Here is a 21,437-nt window from a genome sequence, read left to right as displayed (position 1 = left end):
AGGACCTGGGTGCTGTCTTCTTAGCTTTTCCCCCTCAAGAGTAGTGCTTTACCACTTAAGTCACAACTCCACTTCTAGCCTGTTGGTAGCTAGAAATAAGACTCACATGGACATTCTTGCCCAAGATGGCTTCAAACCATGATCCTCAGATCTCAGCCTCCTGAGTAGCTAGAATAATGGGAGGGAACAATCCAAGTCCATCTTATGCTTTTGTTATTGTTGCTGTTGGCTAGTCTTGGGTTTTGTACTCAGGGCCTAGGCACTGTCCCTGAGCTTCTTTTGCTCAAGGCTAGCACTCTACCACTTGAGCCACAGTGCCCCTTTCAGCTTTTTCTGTTGATGTGAACTAAGGAATTGAACCCAGGGCTTCATGCGTGCTAGGCAAGCACTCTACCACTGAGCCACATTCCCAGCTCCTCTATGTGGTTTTGTTTTAAATTCTGAGATAACTGTGGATACATATATTATGTAAGAAATAATAGGTCTCCTAAATGTTTCACCCAATTTCTCCTCCTGGTAACAGTTTGGCTAACTGTAGCACAATATCACAAACAGGAAAATGTCATGAATACAATCCAAGGGCTCTATTCAGATTTCACCAGTTTCACATGCTGTTGTGTGTGTATGTATGTATTCATGTTTATTCTGTGCTATTTTCCTACATGTATGATCTGCTCTTGAATCCAGCTCTGCTGAGGGCTTGCTGTACAAGCCAGAGCATACTCTGACTTCTGGGAGATCCAGTTTCCTCATTTGCAAAAATGCTATAATGTCTGCCTCCTTAAGGGTGTTGGCGTGAGGATTAGAACATTTCTGTTGTTTCCAGCTCATTGGGCTCTCACTCATTGCTAGTTTCCTGCCTGTCTACTGCTTGTCCTCAGTTTCAAGGGGGCTAGCTTTTTTTTTTCTCGCTGAAATAACCAGACCGTGGATGGTGAAGAAACCAGGCCGATCCTGCCTCAGGGGCAACACTTTTCACCCAGAGGCTCAAAGAGAAGCAGGGATGTTGCCCGGGGCCCTCCGCGGCCTCCACCTCTAGCCTGGGCTTGGGATCCAGTTTGACTGCATTGCAATCACCCACCGGTGTAGGGTAGGAAAGAGAAAACCCAGGTAGCCTGTGCATGAGGGGTGCAAGGAGATGCTAAGCACTCAGCCCGGGGACTACCAGCTCCCAGGAGTTGTCCTGCATGGCAGAGGTGCAGGGTGCTGGCAGTACTCTCGGGAAGCTGCACGGGGGGGGGGGGGGGGGGGGGGGGCGGAATCTTTGAGGACGAGATGGGAGGTTCAAACTCAAGTCCTGGAGCCTTCGGTCCACGACCACCAAGGGGCTCCCGGGTGATGGGAGCGACAGGGCTGCCTGTAAGCACAAGAGGCTGGAGACTCGATTGGCCAGGCGTCCAGAGGGCCCGGTGGGCATCCAGAGTGCCCGGTGCGTGCAGGCGCGGGGACCTCAACTCCGCACGCAGAACCCTAGAGTGCCAAGTTCAAATCCTGGATCCCGGGCCTCGAGGGCGGGGGCCACATCCTTCGGCCATCGGGCGGGCGCCTCCCGCTCCTCCCTCGGCCTCCGGAGCGGCGCGGGCCGCGGAGGAGGAGCCGCGCGCCCCGGCCGGCGTCGCCCTGACTCCTCCTCCCCGCGCGGGCCCAGCTCTTCCTCCCCGGGCGACCCGAGCTCCGGGTGGCGGCGGCCGATCGCCGAGCTGAGCGCGCTGGGCGCGGCCGTGCCGCTGCCGCCCCCGCCGAGCCCGGAGTGCGCCCGCGGCCATGCTTCCCGTGGCGGCGCCGGGCGCCTGAGCCCCAGGACGCGGAAAGCCCGGGGACCCCGGACCCGCGGGCCTGGGGGTGGTGGTGGTGGTGCGCGGAGGCCTCGCGCTGTCCACGCGCTGCCCGCGAGGCCCTGAGCTCCGGGGACAGACCGGGTACTGCAACCCACGGGGGCTCCCCTTCAGGGCGGGCGGCCAGGCCGGGCGCTGTCCCGGCCGATCGGAAGGAAGGAAGCGGTGGCGGCGGCGCTGGGGCGGAGGGGCTCCCGCGAGACGCGCGGGGCGGGGCGGGGCGGGGGCGCTCGGAGGGGAGGGGGCCCGGGGCTGGAGGAGGGAGGAGGGGGCGGGGGCGGGCGGAGGGGAGGGGATGAGGGGCGGGAGGGGGCGCGCGGCTGCCCGCCCGCAGCCCGGAGCGCGCCGCTTTTGTACGAGCTGGCCCCTTACATATGGAAATGACGCCCGCGCCGGTCCCCCTCGGCGCCCTTTTGAAGGACGCCCTCCCGGAACCGCGGCGCGGGCTGCGGAGTATTGTCCCGCGTCCCCAGCCCTAACAAAGCGCGCGCCTTGGCTTTGCAGGGCATCGGAGGCGGGCGGCCGGCCGTGCGGGCGCTCAGGAGAGACTGACAGAAGGTAGGCGAGGGCGGCGGGGGCCCGTGGGTGGGAGACGCGCCCTAGGTTGCCTGGGACCCGGGCGCTTCGCCCGCCGCCTTCCCAGCGGCCACACCTCCAACTGCCGGTCCTGGGGCGCCGCGCGGTTTGGGCACCTCTGCCAGCCCCGTGGCCCCCAGTCTGGAGCTGAAAGCTGCTGTTTTCTGTGATCCGAGCGGACCTGCCTGAGCCCCACCGGGAGCCGCAGGGGTGATGGTTTGTTGGCATATGTCACCCAGACAGCCCAGAATTGAGGAGCGGGGAGAAGCCCTGGCCGTGGGGCCCCTAGGGCTTCGCCCGCGCTGTCGGTGGAGCGCACAGCTGTTTGGAGTTCTTACGAGTGGAGATTGGAGCCCGCGTGTGGGATCCGTGTATCTGGAGACTTTCCCGGGTGCAACTCACCACCAGGAAAGGGGAAGAAGACTCCAGGACACTTGGTCACTACCTAAAAGTTCCGACACCCGAGCAGAGAAATGGGAAGCGTGCAGTGTGTCAGGGTGGCCAGGGCGAGCTTCCGGATCTGAGACTCCAAATCTGGGCATCTGTAGCTATCAGACCGGCTCCCCACAACAGGCAAAGCGGATGGAAAAACAGTCTGCTTAAAAGTCTGGGAAATGATGTGAGACAAGCAGACAGACAGTAAGGGACAATTTTCCTAGACTCAGGGTTGAGGTGCAAATAAAACGAGCTCTGGACTATTGTCCTGTACCTCTTGTTTCTAGACAACTATTACAATTACAATTACAATTACAATTATTACTGATCTTTTGCTCTCCTCACTGAACTAGGACAGATCCCTTTCTGGTGTTGAGGAATTACTGAGACCGATTTCCCATACAGTTCAATCCTGAGTTATCAAATCTGGACAGATTGCCCTTTTAAGACTGACACAGTAGCTTTTTAGGATAGGAATCCTGATGAAGTGCCTTGTGGCACATATGCTAGGCTCCTGGGACCGGGGAAGATTTCTCCCTTGGATTCCTTTAGATATGCTAACAAATCGAGATCTGTTTGCACATTTCCCCAGGCTTGACCGTCTGCAAATAGGAAATACATTTGTATAGAGTAGTTTTATCTTGTCTCTCCTCTAGTGTGGAGTATATTTGTTAGGGACTATGGTGGCTGATTTGGAATCTTTGGTAGATCTTGCTCTACCAATAGTTTGAAAGCAGCTATGCAATATAGGCTGCCTGTAAGAGGAATGTTACAGGCTGGCTGGAAAATGAGTTTGTGTGGCCTTTTTAGCTATGCCTAGTGTTAGTGGGGAGGTGATGTGAATTGAGGGAGAGAGGGATGACAGATTTATTTTCACCTGGCTCTTCATTAGAGGGAAGTATTCTGAATCGCAGTGTTCTGAAAAGCAATTGGGTTGGACCTGAGCAAAGGTATTGCCAACACAGGCTTTAGTGGGGTGATGGAGAGGAAGCCATACTATGACATCTAAAATGTCAGGGGTCAGTCCGTCAGTTTAATAAGCACTTTGGCAAAATGGCATGGGTTTTCTTTTTTTTTTTTTTCATTTTCGGTAGACAAAGACCCTTAATATAAAAAAGATACTAACTCACATGGGGAGAATAGGATTCCAGTGAATTCTGAACTGTCTTAATAGGTAATATTCTTATCACGAGTCAGATATTGTTCACATAAATTGTTTTAAATGTCACTGCAAATGATGTTCTAAACCATCATTTCACCAATCTTGATGCTTCCATTTTATGTTGCTAATGAAAATACATTTTATCAGTTTTATTCTGATAAGGGGTTGGCAAGTTTAGCCAGAGCCTTTTAGAGAGATTCAAATAGCCCAAAGCCTTTTTCAAAAGGCTCATTTTTATGGATGCCAATTCATTTGTAAGCCAATAAATAATGCAGTTTGAATTCTGGCTATTGATCTTGCATCTGTTGGAGTAGGCCTTGTGGTGAAGCTCATTGAACCTTGCAAAAAGATATTTTTACCCTATGTCCAAACAAAACAGCATTTAAAAAATATTTTGGGATTAGCCAGGTGCCTGTGGCTCGCGCCTGTAATCCTAACTACTCAGGAGGCTGAGATCTGTGGATCAAGGTTCAAAGCCAGCCTGGACAGGGAAGTTTGTGAGACTCTTTATCTCTAATAAACTACCAAAAAATATATAGAAAGCTGAAAGTGGAGCTATGGCTCAAGTGGAAGAGCACTAGCCTTGAGCAAAGAAGCCCAGGGACAGCTCCCAGGTTCTGAGTTCAAGCCCTCATAACAGCACAAAAAAATTACGAAAACACGATAATGGAATTATGCAGTGAGAAACCTTATTAGAAATTAGTAAACTTCTTTATTGAGGTTGGTTAAAAACAACTAGGCAGGTATTAGAGGTTTTGCATAGGAAAGGTGACAAAGTATCAATACTGTAATGCTCACCTAAAATCAAGTTGGTAAAATACTGTTTACAGATGTGACAACAGAAGATTTTTACTTATACCCTGGGGAACTCATTCTTTTCCTCAGCTTAAGCCTTCCTACATCAACTCCAGTAAATATGGCTCAAGAAGTGAAAGTTGTGATAAAGCTTTCTCTTTTAGAAGAAAGTAACAATGACGCATCTCTGGTTTCTGCATAGTAGTTGATTATAGGCTATTCGATCTATATTATGCTAAGCTTGTTTTGTGTGTGTGTGTTTTATTTTTCTCTTCTACCCTGGATTGGATAATCCACCTGCTGTTAGGTTTAACAAAAAGCCTAGATTTGCAACAACCTTCAGGGTAGTAAAACCCTAAAGCTTGTTTATGTTTAGAATAAACATAGGATATCCAATAAGATACTCTTAGTCCAATTAAATTTTATGGTATAGTTAGCAAAGGTTATTAGTCTCTTTCAATTTTATTGAAGTCCCCCGCCCCCCGCAGTGGCATTTAAGCTTTCATGTAACATTTCTATACTGCAGTGGAATTCCTGGTGGTCTGTGCTGCTTGGGGAATGGTATCCAGCTAGAAGGAAGGTGCTGAGAAGGGAGGAGGCTGCCAGTCAGCCACCAATTTGTTGCAGAAAAGCAGCAATGGTTTTTGGCAGAAGTGTTCAAGATAAATATGCAAATCGGCACAGTTGCTTTTTCTGTTGAGCTTCTTGCTAAACTTGAATTCTTTTCACTGTTGCCTTTTATACTGCAACTACTTCAAGATGCTAGGCCTAGAGATCTCTTCAGCAGATGAAAATGTTTGCAGAAAAGAGAGAAGAAAAAGAAACCTTGTAATGTGATCATAGACATTATTAGCCTGTGACTTGCCAACCAGTGACAGCTAAAGGGATAAATGACAAGCAAAGTATGTGTGTATCACTTGAATCCCAGTGTAACTAAATGAGTCGCTTGGTGGTCACTGCCTGGACCCCCAACAGCTCTGTCTGCACACAGGTCCAAAAGCATCTATTATGATGCTCTGAAGAGGGAAAGAGGCTGAGTGGATAGGGGTGTTCAAACATTCTACAGAGTTGCTCAGCTGCTAGACCATCTGGAGGAGAAATAAAAGGCCTGGGCTAGGGGCTTTGGCATTGTGCTTATTTATTATTTGCTTTTCACTTGCCAGACTTTGTCCCCTTTCACTCCCTCCCACCTTGAACAGATGCCTGCCTTGGCTGGGGTACCATTCTTACGGACTTCTTTCTGTACCCAGGATGTCGGGAAGTTCATAAGTTCATGCAGCCACTTTATACTGGCCTTCTATTGGTGACTTCATTACTCTAGCCCCACCTTCACCTATTTTGCAGTTCCAGCTGGCTCTGTGATTTCAGAAGCTGGGGCTGCCTATTGGGCCCTGCATTGCTCTGTAATGGACATCCTGTCAGAATCTGAGGCATTTTGGCAACTTCATTTGGAGTTATTTGGGAGGAAAATGCTCCAAGTAATTGTCATTATGGGTGGCTATTGGGTGGTAATTGTTTTGATTAATGGCTCTCTGTATATGATTCTTAACTTTGCCTTGCTAGAGCTCCCAAATATTGCCCACACAGGCTCTTTTATTCCAAATGAGTCTCAGACATTTGAGTCTGGACATCTGACTGCAAGGCCTGTGGTGAAGAAAGGTACAGGTGTATGGCAGTCTTCATAAACCCATACTGTGCCTTGAAATTTTAAGGATGATTTATCACTCAAAATGCAACTTTCATCTCTCTGAACAAGATTCTTGCCACTATGGGTATGTAGGCTTTGACTCTAGAAAGCATTAGATTGCACAGATTATACAGATTTAAGAATTTATTTGAGGGATAATGACCAATTCCTGAGCTGTGATATTACTGAAGATACAAAGTTCTTCACAACCATTTCACATAAAAATGTATTTTGTCAGATGGGCACTGGTAGCTCATGCCTATACTCCTACCTACTCAGGAGGCGAGATCTAAGGATCATTGTTAAAAGCTAGACTAGGCAAAGCAAATCTGAGAGACCCCTAATCTCTAAATATTTAGCAAATAGCTGCAGGTGGAGATGTGGCACACATAGTAGAATCCCAACCTTGAGTGGAAAAAGTAAAGAGAGGATTTGATGCCCTGTGTTCAGACCCCAGTACCAGCACACACACACACACACACACACACACACACACACACACACACTCAATTGTTTCATTTATGCATAAGTCCTCAAGCCATTTTAGAAAAAAAAAAGCATTTTCTCTATTCATGTATCCCTAGAGACTTGTAGGCTGTAATCACTTGGTAAATGGATGAATTGAGGTGGAAGGGATGCGGGCATCTCTCCATTCCAGTTTGGAGAAGTATGACACTTCAGGGAGTGTCAGTAGTGATTATTCTTCAGTACTGTTTAGCTGTCTGATGTAATGGTGGAGGCAAGCAGGGTGGTGGTGGCATTTCACTGGTCCCATTATGTGCTCCATGTGCATGGTGAGGATTGAGGGATCTGTAACTTAAGGCCACTTGTCTCAACTTTACCCCTTCCTGCATTAGTGCTAAGGGGACAAACTGCTAAATTTGCTAAGCCCCAATTTCTCTCTCGGGTAGGGGTAAGATACTATTGACTCACAAGAGCTGGGAGAATTAAGTGAACGTAGGCTAGACTTGTAGTGAATGCTTAGAAATAATATTAAGTTCTTCTGAGTTTCCAACTAAATCTCAGCCTCTCTCTTTTGACATTAAATTTATTGATAATTTGTGATCATTGTCTGCTACCATTGTCATGTAACACTATAACCATGCTTTTTTTTTTTTTTTTTTTTTTTTTTTTTTGGGCTAGGAGTCTTTATTTAGCTGTGAACAGCATTTGCTCGCCACCACTGGGATGGTGACAAACAGCACTGGGTCTCAGTAGGATTGGGATTTTAAAGGCAAAATTCACATGTACCACATGCAAGTAGTCTGACAAGTTAGGTAGCAAGCAGGCAGACATACAGAAGCAGAATTGCTGTTAGTGAGTACAATTCCAATAAACTCCAGTAAACAAAGCAATCAAAGCAATACAACTCTTGGTTCTGAGTGTGACTGGTCTTTTTTTTTTTTTTTTTTTATTATCAATTGAACATAAATTTTTTTTTACAAGGTGCTGTGCAAAGAGGGTGCAGTTACATAGTAGGGCAGTGTGTACATTTCTTGTGATATCTTACAACCTGTTTTCCCATCCCTTGTCTAGGTCAGGTAGACCCATATGCAGTATACAATGTATCAAGCACATATACAGTGTTCACAGACTTGGTCTCTACTGTCTCTCCATCTCCCTTTGTTAACAGTCATATATCAGGGAGATCATGCCCCTTTGTTTTCTGTGTTCTAGGTTTGTCTCACTCAACATTATTTGTTCGAGTTCTGACCATTTCCCTGCGAATAACAATATTTCACCATTCCTAATCGCTATGTAGTATTCCATTGTGTATAAGTACCATATTTTTTGGATCCATTCATCTGTGGAGGGGCATCTGGGTTGTTTCCAAATTTTGGCTATTGTGAATTGTGCTGCGATAAACATGGAAGTACAAATGTCCTTTTGATATCTTGGGTTTTGCTGTTTAGGATAGATGCCTAGGAGTGGTATGGCTGGGTCATAGGGTAGGTCTATATTGAGCTTTTTGAGAAACCTCCATACTGTTCTCCAAAGTGGCTGTACTAATTTGCACTCCCACCAACAATGGAGAAGGGTTCCTCTTTCCCCACAGCCCCTCCAGCATTTGTTGTTTCCTGAGTTCAGAGTATAGGCCATTCTAACTGGGGTGAGGTGGTATCTCAGGGTTGTTTTTATTTGCATTTCCTTTACTAGCAGGGATGTTGAGCATTTCCTCATGTGTTTCTTTGCCATTTTTATATCTTCTCTTGTGAAGTCTCTCTTTAGCTCTTTTGCCCATTTCCTAATAGGTTTATTGGGCTTGGAGGGGCTTAGTTTTTTGAGTTCTCTGTAGATGACAGATATCAGGCCTTTGTCTGTTGCTGTGCTGGTAAATATCCTTTCCCATATCGTTGGCTGTCTTTCTATTTTGGTGGCTATGACCTTAGCTGTGCAGAAACTTTTTAATTTGTAGTAGTCCCATTTGTTGAGTCTTTCCCCTATTTGTTGTGCGCCTGGGACTCTATTCAGGAAGTTCCTTCCTGTGCCTATAAGTTCTAGTGTCTTTCCTACTCTGTCCTTCAGTAGTTTCAAGGATTCAGGTCTGATGTTGAGGTCCTTGATCCATTTTGAGTTGATCTTGGTGCATGGTGATAGGCTTGGGTCTACTTTGAGTTTTCTGCATATGGCTGCCCAGTTCTCCCAGCACCAGTAGTTGAAGAGGCTATGTTTATTCCATTGTATGTCTTTAGTTCCTTTGTCGAATATCAGTTGGCTGTAAGAGTGCGGTTTTATTTCTGGGTCTTCATTTCTAATCCACTGGTCTTCCGATCTGTTTTTATACCAATACCATGCTGTTTTTGTTATGATGGCCTTGTAGTAGAGCTTGAAGTCTGGTATGGTGATACCTCCTGCACTATGTTTTTTGCCTAGAATTGCTTTGGCTATTCTAGGTTTTTTGCTGTTCCATATGAATTTATGGATTGGTTTCTCTATTTCAGTGAAGAATGTGGCTGGGATTTTGATAGGTATTGCATTGAATTTGTATAACAATTTGGGCAGTATGGCCATTTTCACTATATTGATTCTGCCTACCCATGAGCATGGGAGGTCTTTCCATCTCCTTGTGTCTTCTTTGATTTCCCTTATTAGATTTTTGTAGTTTTCATTGAATAGGTCCGTCACGTCCTTGGTTAAGTTGATCCCTAGGTACTTTATTCTTTTTTTGGCTACTGTAAATGGAATCGTTTCCATAATTTCCTTTTCTGTTTGTCTATTGCTGGTGTACAGAAAAGCTGCTGACTTTTGTGGATTGATTTTGTATCCTGCTACTTTGCCAAATTGGTTTATTAGATGTAGGAGTTTGGGTACTGAGTTTTTTGGGTCCTTGAGATATAAGATCATGTCGTCTGCGAATAGGGATAACTTGATTTCTTCCTTGCCGATGTGGATCCCTTTGATGTCCTCCTCTTGCCTTATTGCTATGGCTAGGGATTCCAGTACTATGTTGAACAGAAGTGGGGAGAGTGGGCATCCTTGTCTTGTTCCTGTGTTTAGGGGGAATGATTTAAGTTTCTCTCCATTTAATATGATATTAGCAGTTGGTCTGTTGTATATGGCTTTTATTGTTTTGAGGAATGTTCCATCTATTCCTGTTCTCTCCAAAGCTTTTAATAGGTATGGATGTTGTATTTTGTCAAAGGCTTTTTGGGCATCGACTGAGATAACAATGTGATTCTTGATTTTAGTTCTGTTTATGTGGTGAATTACATTGATTGATTTACGGATGTTGAACCATCCTTGTGACTGAGGGATGAAGCCTACTTGGTCATGATGTATGATATTCTTGATCACTTTCTGGATCCTGTTAGCTAATATTTTATTGAGGAGCTTTGCATCTGTGTTCATTAGTGATATTGGTCTGTAGTTCTCTTTTTTTGTTGGATCTTTGCCTGGTTTGGGGATGAGTATGATATTAGCTTCGTAGAATGAGTTCGGGATTTTTCCCTCCGTTTCTATTTCGCGGAAGAGTTTGAGGAGTATTGGAATTAGCTCCTCACTAAAGGTTTTGTAGAATTCATTGGTGAATCCATCTGGGCCTGGGCTTTTCTTAGTAGGGAGGTTCTTGATTACCTCCTGTATCTCACCGTAAGTTATTGGTTTATTTAGTTGATTTATTTCTTCTTGGTTCAGTTTGGGCAGTTTGTACTTCTCTAAGAATTGATCCATTTCTGTAAAATTATTGTTTTTTGTTGAGTAGAGGTTTTGGAAATAGCTCCTTATGATTGTTTGAATATCGTGTGTATTTGTTGTAATTTTTCCTGTGGAGTCCCTGATTTTACGAATATGAGTCTCTTCTCTTCTTTTTTTTGTGAGTCTTGCAAGGGGTCTGTCAATTTTGTTTATTTTCTCAAAGAACCAGCTTTTAGTCTTATTTATTTGTTGAATGGTCTTTCTATTTTCAATCAGATTTATCTCTTCTTTAATCTTTGTAATCTCTCCCCTCCTAGTCGTTTTAGATTCTGTCATTTCTTGTTTCTCCAGTTGTTTTAGTTTCATCGTGAGGGTATTCACCTGCTCTGCTTCCATTCTTTTAATGTGGGTACTGAGTGCAATGATCTTGCCCCTCAGTACTGCCTTAGCTGTGTCCCATAGGTTTCTTTGTGATGTGTTTTCTTTGTCATTGTGGCTTATGAATTCGTTGATTTCATCTTTAATTTGATCTGTGGCCCAAGTGTTGGATAGCAGCGTGGGGTTTAGCCTCCAAGAGTGTGTATAGGCTCTGTGGTATCCTTTGTTGTTGAGGGTTACCTTTAATCCACTGTGATCAGATATAATACATGGGATGATGTCAATTCTTTTGTATTTGCTGAGGTTCTTTGTGTGGGCTATGACGTGGTCTATTTTGGAATATGATCCATGGGCTGCTGAAAAGAAGGTGTATTGGGTCTCTGTAGGGTGGAAGGTTCTATATAGGTCTGTTAGATCCATTTGGGCAATGGTGTTATTTAGGTCCTCAGCTCCCTTACTAATCCTCTGGGTGTTGGATCTGTCTCTTGGAGAGAGAGGAGTATTAAAGTCACCCACTATGATTGTGTTTGCATCTATCTTGCTCTGTAATTCTGTGAGAATTTGCTTGACATATGTCGGGCCTCTTTTGTTCGGTGAGTATACATTTATCACCGTGATGTCTTGATTCTGGATTTTTCCTTGTATCAATATGTAGTGTCCTTCTTTGTCTTTTTGAGTGGACTTTAAAGAGAAATCCAGCTTGTCTGAGATCAGAATGGCTACACCTGCCGTTTTGGTGGGTGCATTTGCTTGGTAGATCTTGCTCCATCCTTTCATTCGAAGCCTGTTTTTGTCCCTTGCTGTAAGGTGGGTCTCTTGTAGACAACAGATGTCAACTTTTTGCTTGCGGATCCATTCTGCCAGTCTGCTCCTCTTGATCGGGGAGTTTAAGCCATTTATATTTAAAGAGATCAAGGATAAGGGTGTTTTTTCTCCTTCCATTTTCTTGTTGGGCTGTTTATTCCTGTTTTTTTTTTTTTGTTTTTTTTTTTTTTTTTCTTCTTGTCTTTAGTGAGCTTGTGTTTCTGCTGGACTTTGGCTATTGAAGTTTCTTTCTGATTCTTCTGTCTGTGTGTCTTTTACGATCTCTGTTGGGTGGGCTTCCCCTCTTAATATTCGCTGTAGGGCTGGTTTTTTATTCACATACTCCTTTAGCTCCTCTTTGGTGTGGAAAGATCTGGTTCTCCCTTCGAATGTGAACTCCAGTTTCGCTGGATATTTGATCCGAGGTTGTAAATTGTTATTCTGAAGTACTTGGATGGTGTTCTTCCACTCACTTCGAGCTTGGTAAGTTTGTGTGGATAAGTCGGATGTTATTCGAATCCTCTTCCCATTGAAAAAAGTTTCCTTCTTCGCTTTGGCTGAATTCAGAATTTGCTCTTTAATCTTGAGGTCTGTAGTCTTGAATATTATGTGCCTTGGGGTGGTTTTCCTGGGGTCTGGCCTGCCAGGTGTCCTGTAGGCTTCGGTTACCTGGATGGGGTCCCCTGTGAGATTGGGGAAGTTTTCTGCAATAACTTTATTGAGAACATGATTAAGCCCTCTGCTCTGATATTCGGCTCCTTCTTCTATTCCAATTATGCGCAGATTATATCTCTTGTCTTTGTCCATTAGTTCCTGGAGTAATCTTCCCTGAAGCTTCACCTTTTCTTGGAGTGTGGTCATTTTCTGGTTGTTGTCAGCTGCTTCATCGTCCAGGCGAGAGATTCTGGATTCCATATGGTCCACTCTTTGTGTTATGGTTTCAATTGCGGAGTTTATGGATGTCAGAGAGCTATTCATGGTTGTCATATCAGCTCTGATCGTGGAAATTTCTTCCTTTAAAGAGTTGTATTTTAAATCTATTTTTTCATGCATTTCAATTCTCAGGGTGTGGAGATTTTCTTTAAAGGCGGCTTGCATTGTATCCATTTTTGCTTCCATTTCTTTAAACGAGGCTTGCATTGTATCCAGTTTTGCTTCCATTTCTTTCTTGGCTTCCTGGGTGTCCTTCCAGATTTCCGCTCTAAACTCCTGGAATTGTTTTCTGATTTCATTTCTGACGGTTTCGATCATTCCTGTTAACATGTCCTCATTTGCTTTTTTATTCTCCATCTCCTCTCCAGTCGTGCTGCTTTTTGGAGCTGGCGAGTTGGCTTGTCCTTTGATGAACTGAGTTATGTTTCTTTGTGATTTGCGCATCTGGAAGTCTGTGTAGATCTTCCCTCCCTTCTGTGTAGGCGTGTCTGCGTCAGCAGGTGCTGTCGCTGTGGCCCCGCCCACCAGTGCAGGGCACGCCTACCAGAGCGGGCGCTTTCGCCGGGGCCCCGCCCTCCTGTGCACTGTAAGTCCCCTACAACAGGCACTTAAGTGGGGTCTGCCTCCCAGAGCGAGCCCTGGGTTGTTGGGTTGTGCTTGCGCCCTCCCGCGAGTCCGTTGGGGGGGGGGAGGCAGTATGTGTGGGTCCCAGTGGGATCGACTGTCCGGGTGTGGCTTGGCACTCTCAGACCTCGCCTCCGCTGCGAGGAGGGGGAACGAGATCAGGCTCAGGTGACCCTGCTGGGCTGGTATTGCCCACCAGCGCCTGTGATTTTAGTTGTAAGAGTCCGCAAGGTCCAGGCGCCTCGGGTGGGGCTTGCCCTGCCGGCCGTCCCGGCCCCTGTTGGGAAGGGGACGGGGCCGGTTCTGCCAGTTCAGGAACCTTTGGGGGCTTGGGGCTGTTCCGCCCTTCCCCTGCTAGACTGGCTTCCCAGCGCCTGATGGGAGCTTCCCGCCTGATTTGGGGGTCCTTTGTTCCCACGGGAGTGGGGAGGGGGAGGGAGGGAGCTATAGCTTCTTTGTCGGGCTTGGGTCTCCCGTTGGGGGAAGGGATTATGGGGGACTCACTTTTGCTGCTTTGTGTGTGTGTCCCGCACCGCCGTTGGCCCTTCAGGGGTTGGCGAAGTGTCGTGGTGGCTCCCCCGTTCCCTCTTTCTGCCGCGCTGGGTTCCCTTGTCCGAATCCGGTGTGGACCCGAACTTCTCGTCGCTGCCGGGTGTGTCTTGGTCCGCACCCTGCTTTGTGTCCGTGGGGTCTCCTGCTATATGGATTCTGCGCTCCTGGCAGCCTGTCTGCCGATCGCCGGGTTTCCCTTTCCCAGCCTGACCCTGTTTGGGCCAGGGCCGGCTGGTGGGGGGAGGGTGCCCCGATTAATCTCCGGCTCCGTGTAGGTTTTCGGTTCTTCTTTTTTGCTCCTTTTTGTTTTCCTGCGTTTCTCCACTGCTTCTGGATGCTGGTTTTGCTGGGTTCTTGGTGGAGTGTTGGGTGTTGGAGTTCCCAGCTCGCTATTCAGTTGGTGCGAGTCGGGGTGCCTCCCTATTGTTTCGGCGCCATCTTTCTCTCTTCTGACTGGTCTTAATTAACCTTAAATCTTACTCTTCCTGGAACTTCTCCTAAACTGAGTAGTCTTCCTCATTCCTTTCTCTTGGGGTTAAGCAGCTCTAGTTCAAGTTGCTTTTGGATCCTGTTATTCGGTTTAGGTTTGCCCTTCTCCAGGCTCACTACCTTGCCTAAGCCTGCTGTTTCTAGGGACTGTTATGCCCAAGTCGTGAGACATCCACCAAGAAGACCACCACCAAGAGCCAGATGTTCCGAAATGCAAAAGCAAGGCTTTATTTAGGCGGGCTGCAGCTCAGGTCTCGTCCTACACTCCGACGCAGCCGAGGTTAGGAGGAAGGCCCCAAGCTGAAATTTCACAGGGCTTTGGGGTCTGGGGTCTCAGGGGTCTCTGGGACTATCCTGGACGAGCCCCCAAGTGTTATGCCCAAGTCGCAAGATGACCATCAAGAAGACCACCGAGAGCCAGATGTTCCGAAATGCAAAAGCAAGGCTTTATTCAGGCGGGCTGCAGCTCAGGCCTCCTGCTACACTCCGACGCAGTGGAGGTTAGGAGGAAGACCTATAACCATGCTTTTGTACTTGATACAGCCGTTGTCCACTCTTATGCCCTGTTCTGTGATGATCTCTGCTTCTAAGGTAGCTCTAGCTAAGTCTTTTGTTATTCTTCCCTTTTATTTCTTCATCTCTTTTTTTCTTTTTGTGCCTATACTAGGGCTTGAACTCAGAACCTCACATTCTTGCTTGATCTTTTTGTTCAAGGTTGTGGCTCTAGCACTTGAGCCACACCTCCACTTCTAGTATTTTGTTAGGTAATTGGAGATAAGAATTTTCATGGACTCTTCTGCCTGGGCTGGTTTCGAACTGTGATCCTCAGATCTCAGCCTCCTGAGTACCTGGGATTATAAGCAGAAGCCACCAGCACCTTACTCTTCTCCCTTTCTTTCTTTCTTTTTATTTTTATTTTTGCCAGTCCTAGGGCTTGAACTCAGGGCCTGAGCACTGTCCCTGGCTTCTTTTTGCTAGCACTTTACCACTTGAGCCACAGTGCCACTTCTGGCTTTTTCTATATATGTGGTACCAAGGAATCGAACCCAGGGCTTCAAGTATACAATGAGGCAAGCACTTTACCACTAGGTATTCGCAGCCCCCTTTCTTTCTTTCTTCCTTATTTTCTTTTTCTGAGTTTTGAACTTAGGGCCTTATACTGACTAGGCAGGTGCTCTACCACTTGAGCCGTATCCCTCCAGTTGAATTTATTCTAAGCTTCTGCTTCCTTTGTAGGCTTCAGTTTTTTCCTGTTCATTTTTTCAATTCCTCTCTTGTATCAGTTTCTCTTATACTAACTAGCCTCTCTCTCTTGCTTTCAATATTTAACTCTTAGAACTATCTGTACATTTGAGTGTTGTTATTCCAGTTATATAAATGAAGGACTTGAGAGAGTGTTTTAGTACAGATTCTTCTCCAAAGCTTCATTCCACAGCAGAACAATACAGGTCCAGTTTGCCATGGCTTCTCTAGTTCTGTTTGGTAGTTGCTCTTGGCTCTCTACTTCTGGTTGGTTATGTTGAAGACTGAAAATGCCCTTGTGAAGGGATGTGGGAAATGGTGATAGGTATGCGGGTATGAGTATTTCAAAATCTCCTGTGCTCATTTCTATATTTCCTATTTGGGTAAGTTTCCCTCCACAGAACACCCAGACAGTAAGTCAGGCCAGGATGTTTGCCGAGTCCCTCATGTGAAGAACAGACTATAAATGTTGCTTAGGTGGGACATATGAAAGAAATAGGGGTGTGGACTTTATCCTTAAAGGAAATTTCTGCCAAGTGAGGAGAAAAAAAAAATTCTTGCACATGCAATTACCAAGGAACATTTGGAGAATTATATCAGTCATCAAAAAATGCATTCTGTGCCAGATGAGAAGTGACAACTTGTCACTCTGCGTAGTGTCTCCCGGGTATGTCAGTGAGGCATGTGTGGTCACAGGCATGGGCTCCTGGCCCCTTTCAGTCACAAGAGCATTCTAGAGTTTGTGTCTTGGGAAGGCTAGAGTTAAAGTCCAGAGATTCATGAAAGCTGCAACACCTAAGAAGGGGACAGGATAGCCTATCAAATTCAAAAAAGTCACTAAAATCAGAACCTCTCAATATATTGAATTTTTTGTTTTGTTCTCTTCCACTGTCTTAGATGAACAAGTTGCCACCTCTCAAAAATAATTTTTTTTTTGAAAAAGGAAGTGTTAGGGCTGGGAATATGTCCTAGTGGTAAAGTGCTAGCCTTGTATACATGAAGCCCTGGGTTCTGATTCCTCAGCCCCACATATATAGAAAAAGCCAGAAGTGGCGCTGTGGCTCAAGTTTTAGAGTGCTAGCCTTGAGTAAAAAGAAGCCAGGGACAGTGCTCGGGCCCTTAGTTCAAGCCCCAGGCCTGGCAAATAAAAAACAAAACAAAACAAAAAAAAACCAAACAAAACCAAAACAAAACAGAAAACAAAAAGGAAGTGTTAGCATGCCGTTGCCTTTGAGTTTTAAACTTATATAAAAACAAAAAATCAAGCAAAGAAAAAAGAGTCTGGCTTTTCCAAAGTTAGTCTGATGTCAGCCTAAGGGACCATAAACCTTGAGTGAGCCTGAGAGCTGTGGTGACATCCAAAATACCAGTGTACCTGGGGTGGGGGGGTGTGTGTGTCTCAGATCTTCCTTGATAATTAACTGGCAGACCCAGATGAGTCTCATTTAAAAAGCTTTGTCCTTGTCTAAATTCCTACCTCTTGTGGCTTTGCATAACACCTTCATGTTTCTTTTCTGATGCTTTGATGTTTATATAGCACTCTTAACTTATTTTGAAAACATTTGCATACTGATTAGTTAACCCAACAGACTAACCCTGGGATAGCAGCCAGAGCCATCAGCAACTTAGTGGTGGGAAAAGCTGCTAGAGGAAGAGACCTGGGGGCCTGGACCCCCAATCCACTGTGTTGTTTTCATAAGTGGCTTTCTCCTTGTACCTGCTGAACTCCCTGGCAGGGCTGTTCACAATCATCTTCCAAATCCACCTAGTTTTGCTAAGGTTGTGATTCTGTTTTGTCTTGTCATGTTTTGAGCAGTTGTGTATGAAGAGAAAGCAAACACAGCCTAGGACAGCACCAATTTGTCACTTAAGGCTCTTTTATCTTCAGTTCTGGCATCTTACATCCTGTGTTCCCCACATTGTAATGATATGCTCCTTGAAATATCACACATTTAGAGGGTTTTGATCTAGGGTTTAAAGGTGCCACTTTTGTTGTTTGTCGTGATGTTGAGGATTAAACACAGGGGCCTAAGCCCATGCTCTGCCACCGAGCAACTCCCCCAGTCCCTAGCTAACAGTGCTGTTTTTGATGTTGTTATTTGGTTCTTTCTTTCTTTCTTTCTTTCTTTTTTTTTTTTGAAGTCAAGGGGTTGGCTGAGAGCCCTGTTGCCAATGCTGGCTGAGGTCACCCTCCCAAGGGTATACTGATATATATATATATTTGGCTTCTATTGCATCATGGTACAGGTTTGGGGCTTGCATCAAAAGAGCTAGCTCCATTAAAAATCAGTCTGTATGCAAGGAGAAAGAACATCTTCCAGTGGGAAGTACCTGGAATTATATAAGGTATATTTTTAGCAAAAGATGACTCAGAGGTACTTATGTCTGCAGAGTTTTACTGATCTTTGGCATATGACACAAATGGAAAGCTTGGAGTTCAATTTGAGGCATCAGGGAGATGGAGGACAGATGAGCCAGGAGGAGGGGAAGTGGTGCTTGAGATGCTAAGGTTCTTTGAGATGCTATGCGATCAACCTAAGCCAGTCTGCCTGTGCTCCTTCAAACCTTTCTGTGGAAAAGGTTGGAGTTGTATTTTCCTCTTGTCTAGGCAACTAAGCTTTTCCTAAAGCTCCCTGGGATGAGAGTGAGCTCCAGGGAATAGTTTTCCTGTCACAGCACAGGTAATTGCACAGTGGCAGCTAATTGAGTTGCTTTTTGAAGGACTCATGTAAAAGGCATCTGGTCTCATGTAAACAGGAGGTAGTTTGGTAGCAGGCATGCTCAGCCCAGACCTCTTGCTGTAGCTCTCTGCTCTAGCTATTCTGGGAAGCATCTAGGCCAAACAAAGTGGGACTAACCCACATGGCCAGATTGTAGCATCTGGGCAGGTTGTCTCCTGCTCTTCAACTTGCCTGGAGGTTAGTGCTGGCTGGAACTAACAGCTGATTGGACCCACTGACTATCAACAGGGACCTTTAAGTCCGGTCAGATGTGCTGAGAAGGAGAGAGCAGCACTCAGGCTTGGGCTTGAGTTTGACTGACTGGCCATCATCTGAGGACCAGGCAGGAGAGGAGTTGCCTTTCTGGCTTCCTGACGCCTTCCTTCTGGTAAAGTTAGCCCCTGTGGACGTGAGCCCTTGGATGAGCTCCCGGTGTGGGTGCATTGTGAACTCTACTGGCCAGGGTTCGGTCCGCAGGAGCTGATGCTTCTGCTCCAGGGTGTGCCAGGAATAGAGTATTAGGCACGCAGTCAAAGTACTTGTAAGCTGTGGGCAGGGCTTGGGGGCCATGAATGTGTCTAACAATGATGATGACCCTTTCCACCTGTCCTTGTCTCTCTCCTGCATAGGTGAGCGCTGTGGGCTATGGGATGGATGAGGTGGAGCAGGACCAGCATGAGGCCCGACTCAAGGAGCTGTTTGACAGTTTTGACACAACGGGAACTGGGTCCCTGGGACAGGAGGAGCTCACGGATCTGTGCCACATGCTGAGCTTGGAGGAGGTGGCCCCGGTGCTGCACCAGACGTTGCTGCAGGACAACCTCTTGGGCAGGGTAAGGCGCGGCGGAACCCAGGCTGTGGGAAGCAAGGTGTGGCTTCTGTTGGCATGCTGGGGATGGCGCAAGCCACATGTTGTAACTTGTTTCTAGCAGCTTGGCCGTTAGCTTGGTAAAGAGAATGTAGTGAGGGTGGCATAACTCTTGCTTTTTGCCCAGGTGACAAGGACATACTTTAGTTTGTGCTCTGCAATTAAGTGGTACACTGAATATTGTTAAGTAAAGAAAGAATGTTCATCACCTCTTTTCTTGTTCTCTGTGGTCCTACTCGGGATCCACATGCATCATGGAGACAGAAAGGAGCGGGGAGATTTCCATGAAAGAGAAAGGATAGGCAGGGGAAAAAAAAAAAGAACAAAACCCCTGCCTTTTCCGGGCACTGATGGTTCACATTTGTAATCTTAGCTACACAGGGGTTGAGATCTGAGGATCAAGGTTCAAAGCCAAACCAGGCAGACAAATTCGAGAGGCTCTTATCTCCAGTTAACCAGCAAAATGCTGGAAGTGGAAGTATGGCTTAAGTAGTAGAGCACCACCCTTGAGCAGAAAAAGCTAAGCAAGACTGAGGCACCAAGTTAAAGTCTCTATACCAGCGCGCGCGTGCACGCGCGCACACACATAACCTCACTTATGAACCTGTAACACCTTTGTACAACTACTTATTTTTTTTAAAGGCCAGGCACACACACACACGAGAGAGAGAGAGAGAGAGAGAGAGAGAGAGAGAGAGAGAGAGAGAGAGAGAGAGAGAGAGAGAGAGAGAGAGATCGTCTCAATTATGGACACAGTAGGGAACAAAAAAAGAAACCTACCCTTCAAAGGAAAAGGAGATTTGCTTTGATCTTTTATTTTATTTCTTTTTTTGTCAGTCATGGGGCTTGAACTCAGGGCCTGAGTGGTGTCCTTGAATTCTTTTGCTCGAGGCTAGCACTCTACCACTTTGAGCTACAGCTCTTCTTCCAGTTTTTCTGTATTTCATTGAAGATAAGAGTCACCAATTAAAAGAGTCTCCAGATAAGTTTGGGGACTTTTCTTCCCAGGCTGGCTGTGAACTGCAATACTCAGATCTCAGACTCCAGAGTAGCTACGATTACAGGTGTGAACCCCCAGAAGCCTGGCTTGTTCTTTTGTTTGTTTGTTTTTCAGTCATAGGGCTTGAACTCTGGGCTTAGGCACTGTCCCTGAGATTCTTTTGCTCTAGGTTAACAGTCTACCACTTGAGCCACAGTGCCACTTCCATTTTTTTTTCTGTGATTAATTAGAGATAAGAGTCTTGCAGACTTTCCTGCCGGGGTTGGCTTCAAACCATGATCCTCAGATCCTCAGCATCCTGAGTGGCTAGGATTACTGGCATGAGCCACTGGCACCTGGCTTGATCTTTTATTCTTAATAGAGCTATTTCTTGTGTGGATTGTTTGTGGATGAAGTATTAATTAAACTCTCTACCCAGGAAGTAAAGCAGGAGAGAAAGTAAATACAGTGCAGATTCATATAAAACCCAGCAGGACTTGCTTCCAGCTGGGATGTTTTGTGGCTGCTAATGGTCTCTGCCTGCATTTGACAACAGATAGTCATGTTGTCCCATGGACGGAGTCATGGATGTGAGACACAAGTAAGAGGGAATTTTTATTTCTTGGCTGATAGTGGGCAGGACATTTGATCTTGTCACAGCCTGAGATTGCCTTTAGTTCTCCTAATTTTTACTAATGGCATCAATTCTCTGGCTTTGTGCAGAGTCTTTTGGTGTTGGTTGGTAAGAGGATAAAATAGGCAGTACTTTCTGAGCAGGGCTGTTATAATTGCTGACACTTTGCAGTCAGTGGCTTGTACCATGTGGTGTGAGTTGAGGACACAGTCATGAAGCTTAACTTTAGCGACTGAACTTCCTTTTCTTTGTTTCATTTTCACTGCCTATAGCCGGGAAGATGGGTAAATGGCTTCAAATACACTTCCAGGTCTTGGCTGTCTGATCTGAGAGGTGGTAGTATTCCCTGGTGCTGATATACAGAGGTGATGATGTTTTTGAGGCTTGGCACCATGACTGTGGCATCAAACAAGCTCATGTTGAAAGAAAAAGAAATAAGAATTCTTTGCAAAAATTTGTGCTCAAGGCTAGCGCTCTACCACTTGAGCCCTAGTGCCACTTCCATTTTTGTATGGTTAATTGGAACTAAGAGTCTCACAGGGACTTTCCCGCCTGGGTTGGCTTCAAACTATGATCCTCAGATCTCAGCC

At 46.0% G+C, this 21,437-nt stretch overlaps 1 protein-coding gene across 10 annotated transcripts in view; it reads left to right on the top strand.

Annotated features, from left to right (window-relative positions):
* The first annotated feature begins 1,723 nt into the window (after window positions 1-1,723).
* The window catches only part of Nin (ninein), a 113,963-nt gene continuing 94,249 nt past the window's right edge, over window positions 1,724-21,437 (top strand). For 4 of the 10 annotated variants that reach the window (XM_048361768.1, XM_048361763.1, XM_048361770.1 and 1 more), the window contains exons 1-3: window positions 1,724-1,919; window positions 2,340-2,393; window positions 18,996-19,199. In XM_048361768.1, coding sequence (XP_048217725.1) covers window positions 19,017-19,199 — 183 coding nt within the window. In that variant the 5' untranslated portion in view covers window positions 1,724-1,919; window positions 2,340-2,393; window positions 18,996-19,016. Of the gene's footprint in view, window positions 1,920-2,199; window positions 2,394-2,462; window positions 4,021-18,254; window positions 18,328-18,995; window positions 19,200-21,437 lie in introns of those variants that run through there. The other 6 variants (XM_048361771.1, XM_048361773.1, XM_048361767.1 and 3 more) reach the window with 6 other exon arrangements.

The sequence above is a fragment of the Perognathus longimembris genome, chromosome 14 (assembly GCF_023159225.1).
Source record: "Perognathus longimembris pacificus isolate PPM17 chromosome 14, ASM2315922v1, whole genome shotgun sequence".
NCBI lineage: Eukaryota > Metazoa > Chordata > Mammalia > Rodentia > Heteromyidae > Perognathus > Perognathus longimembris.
The sequence above is the reverse complement of the archived record's forward strand: the minus strand, read 5'-3'. Positions and strand labels throughout refer to the sequence as shown.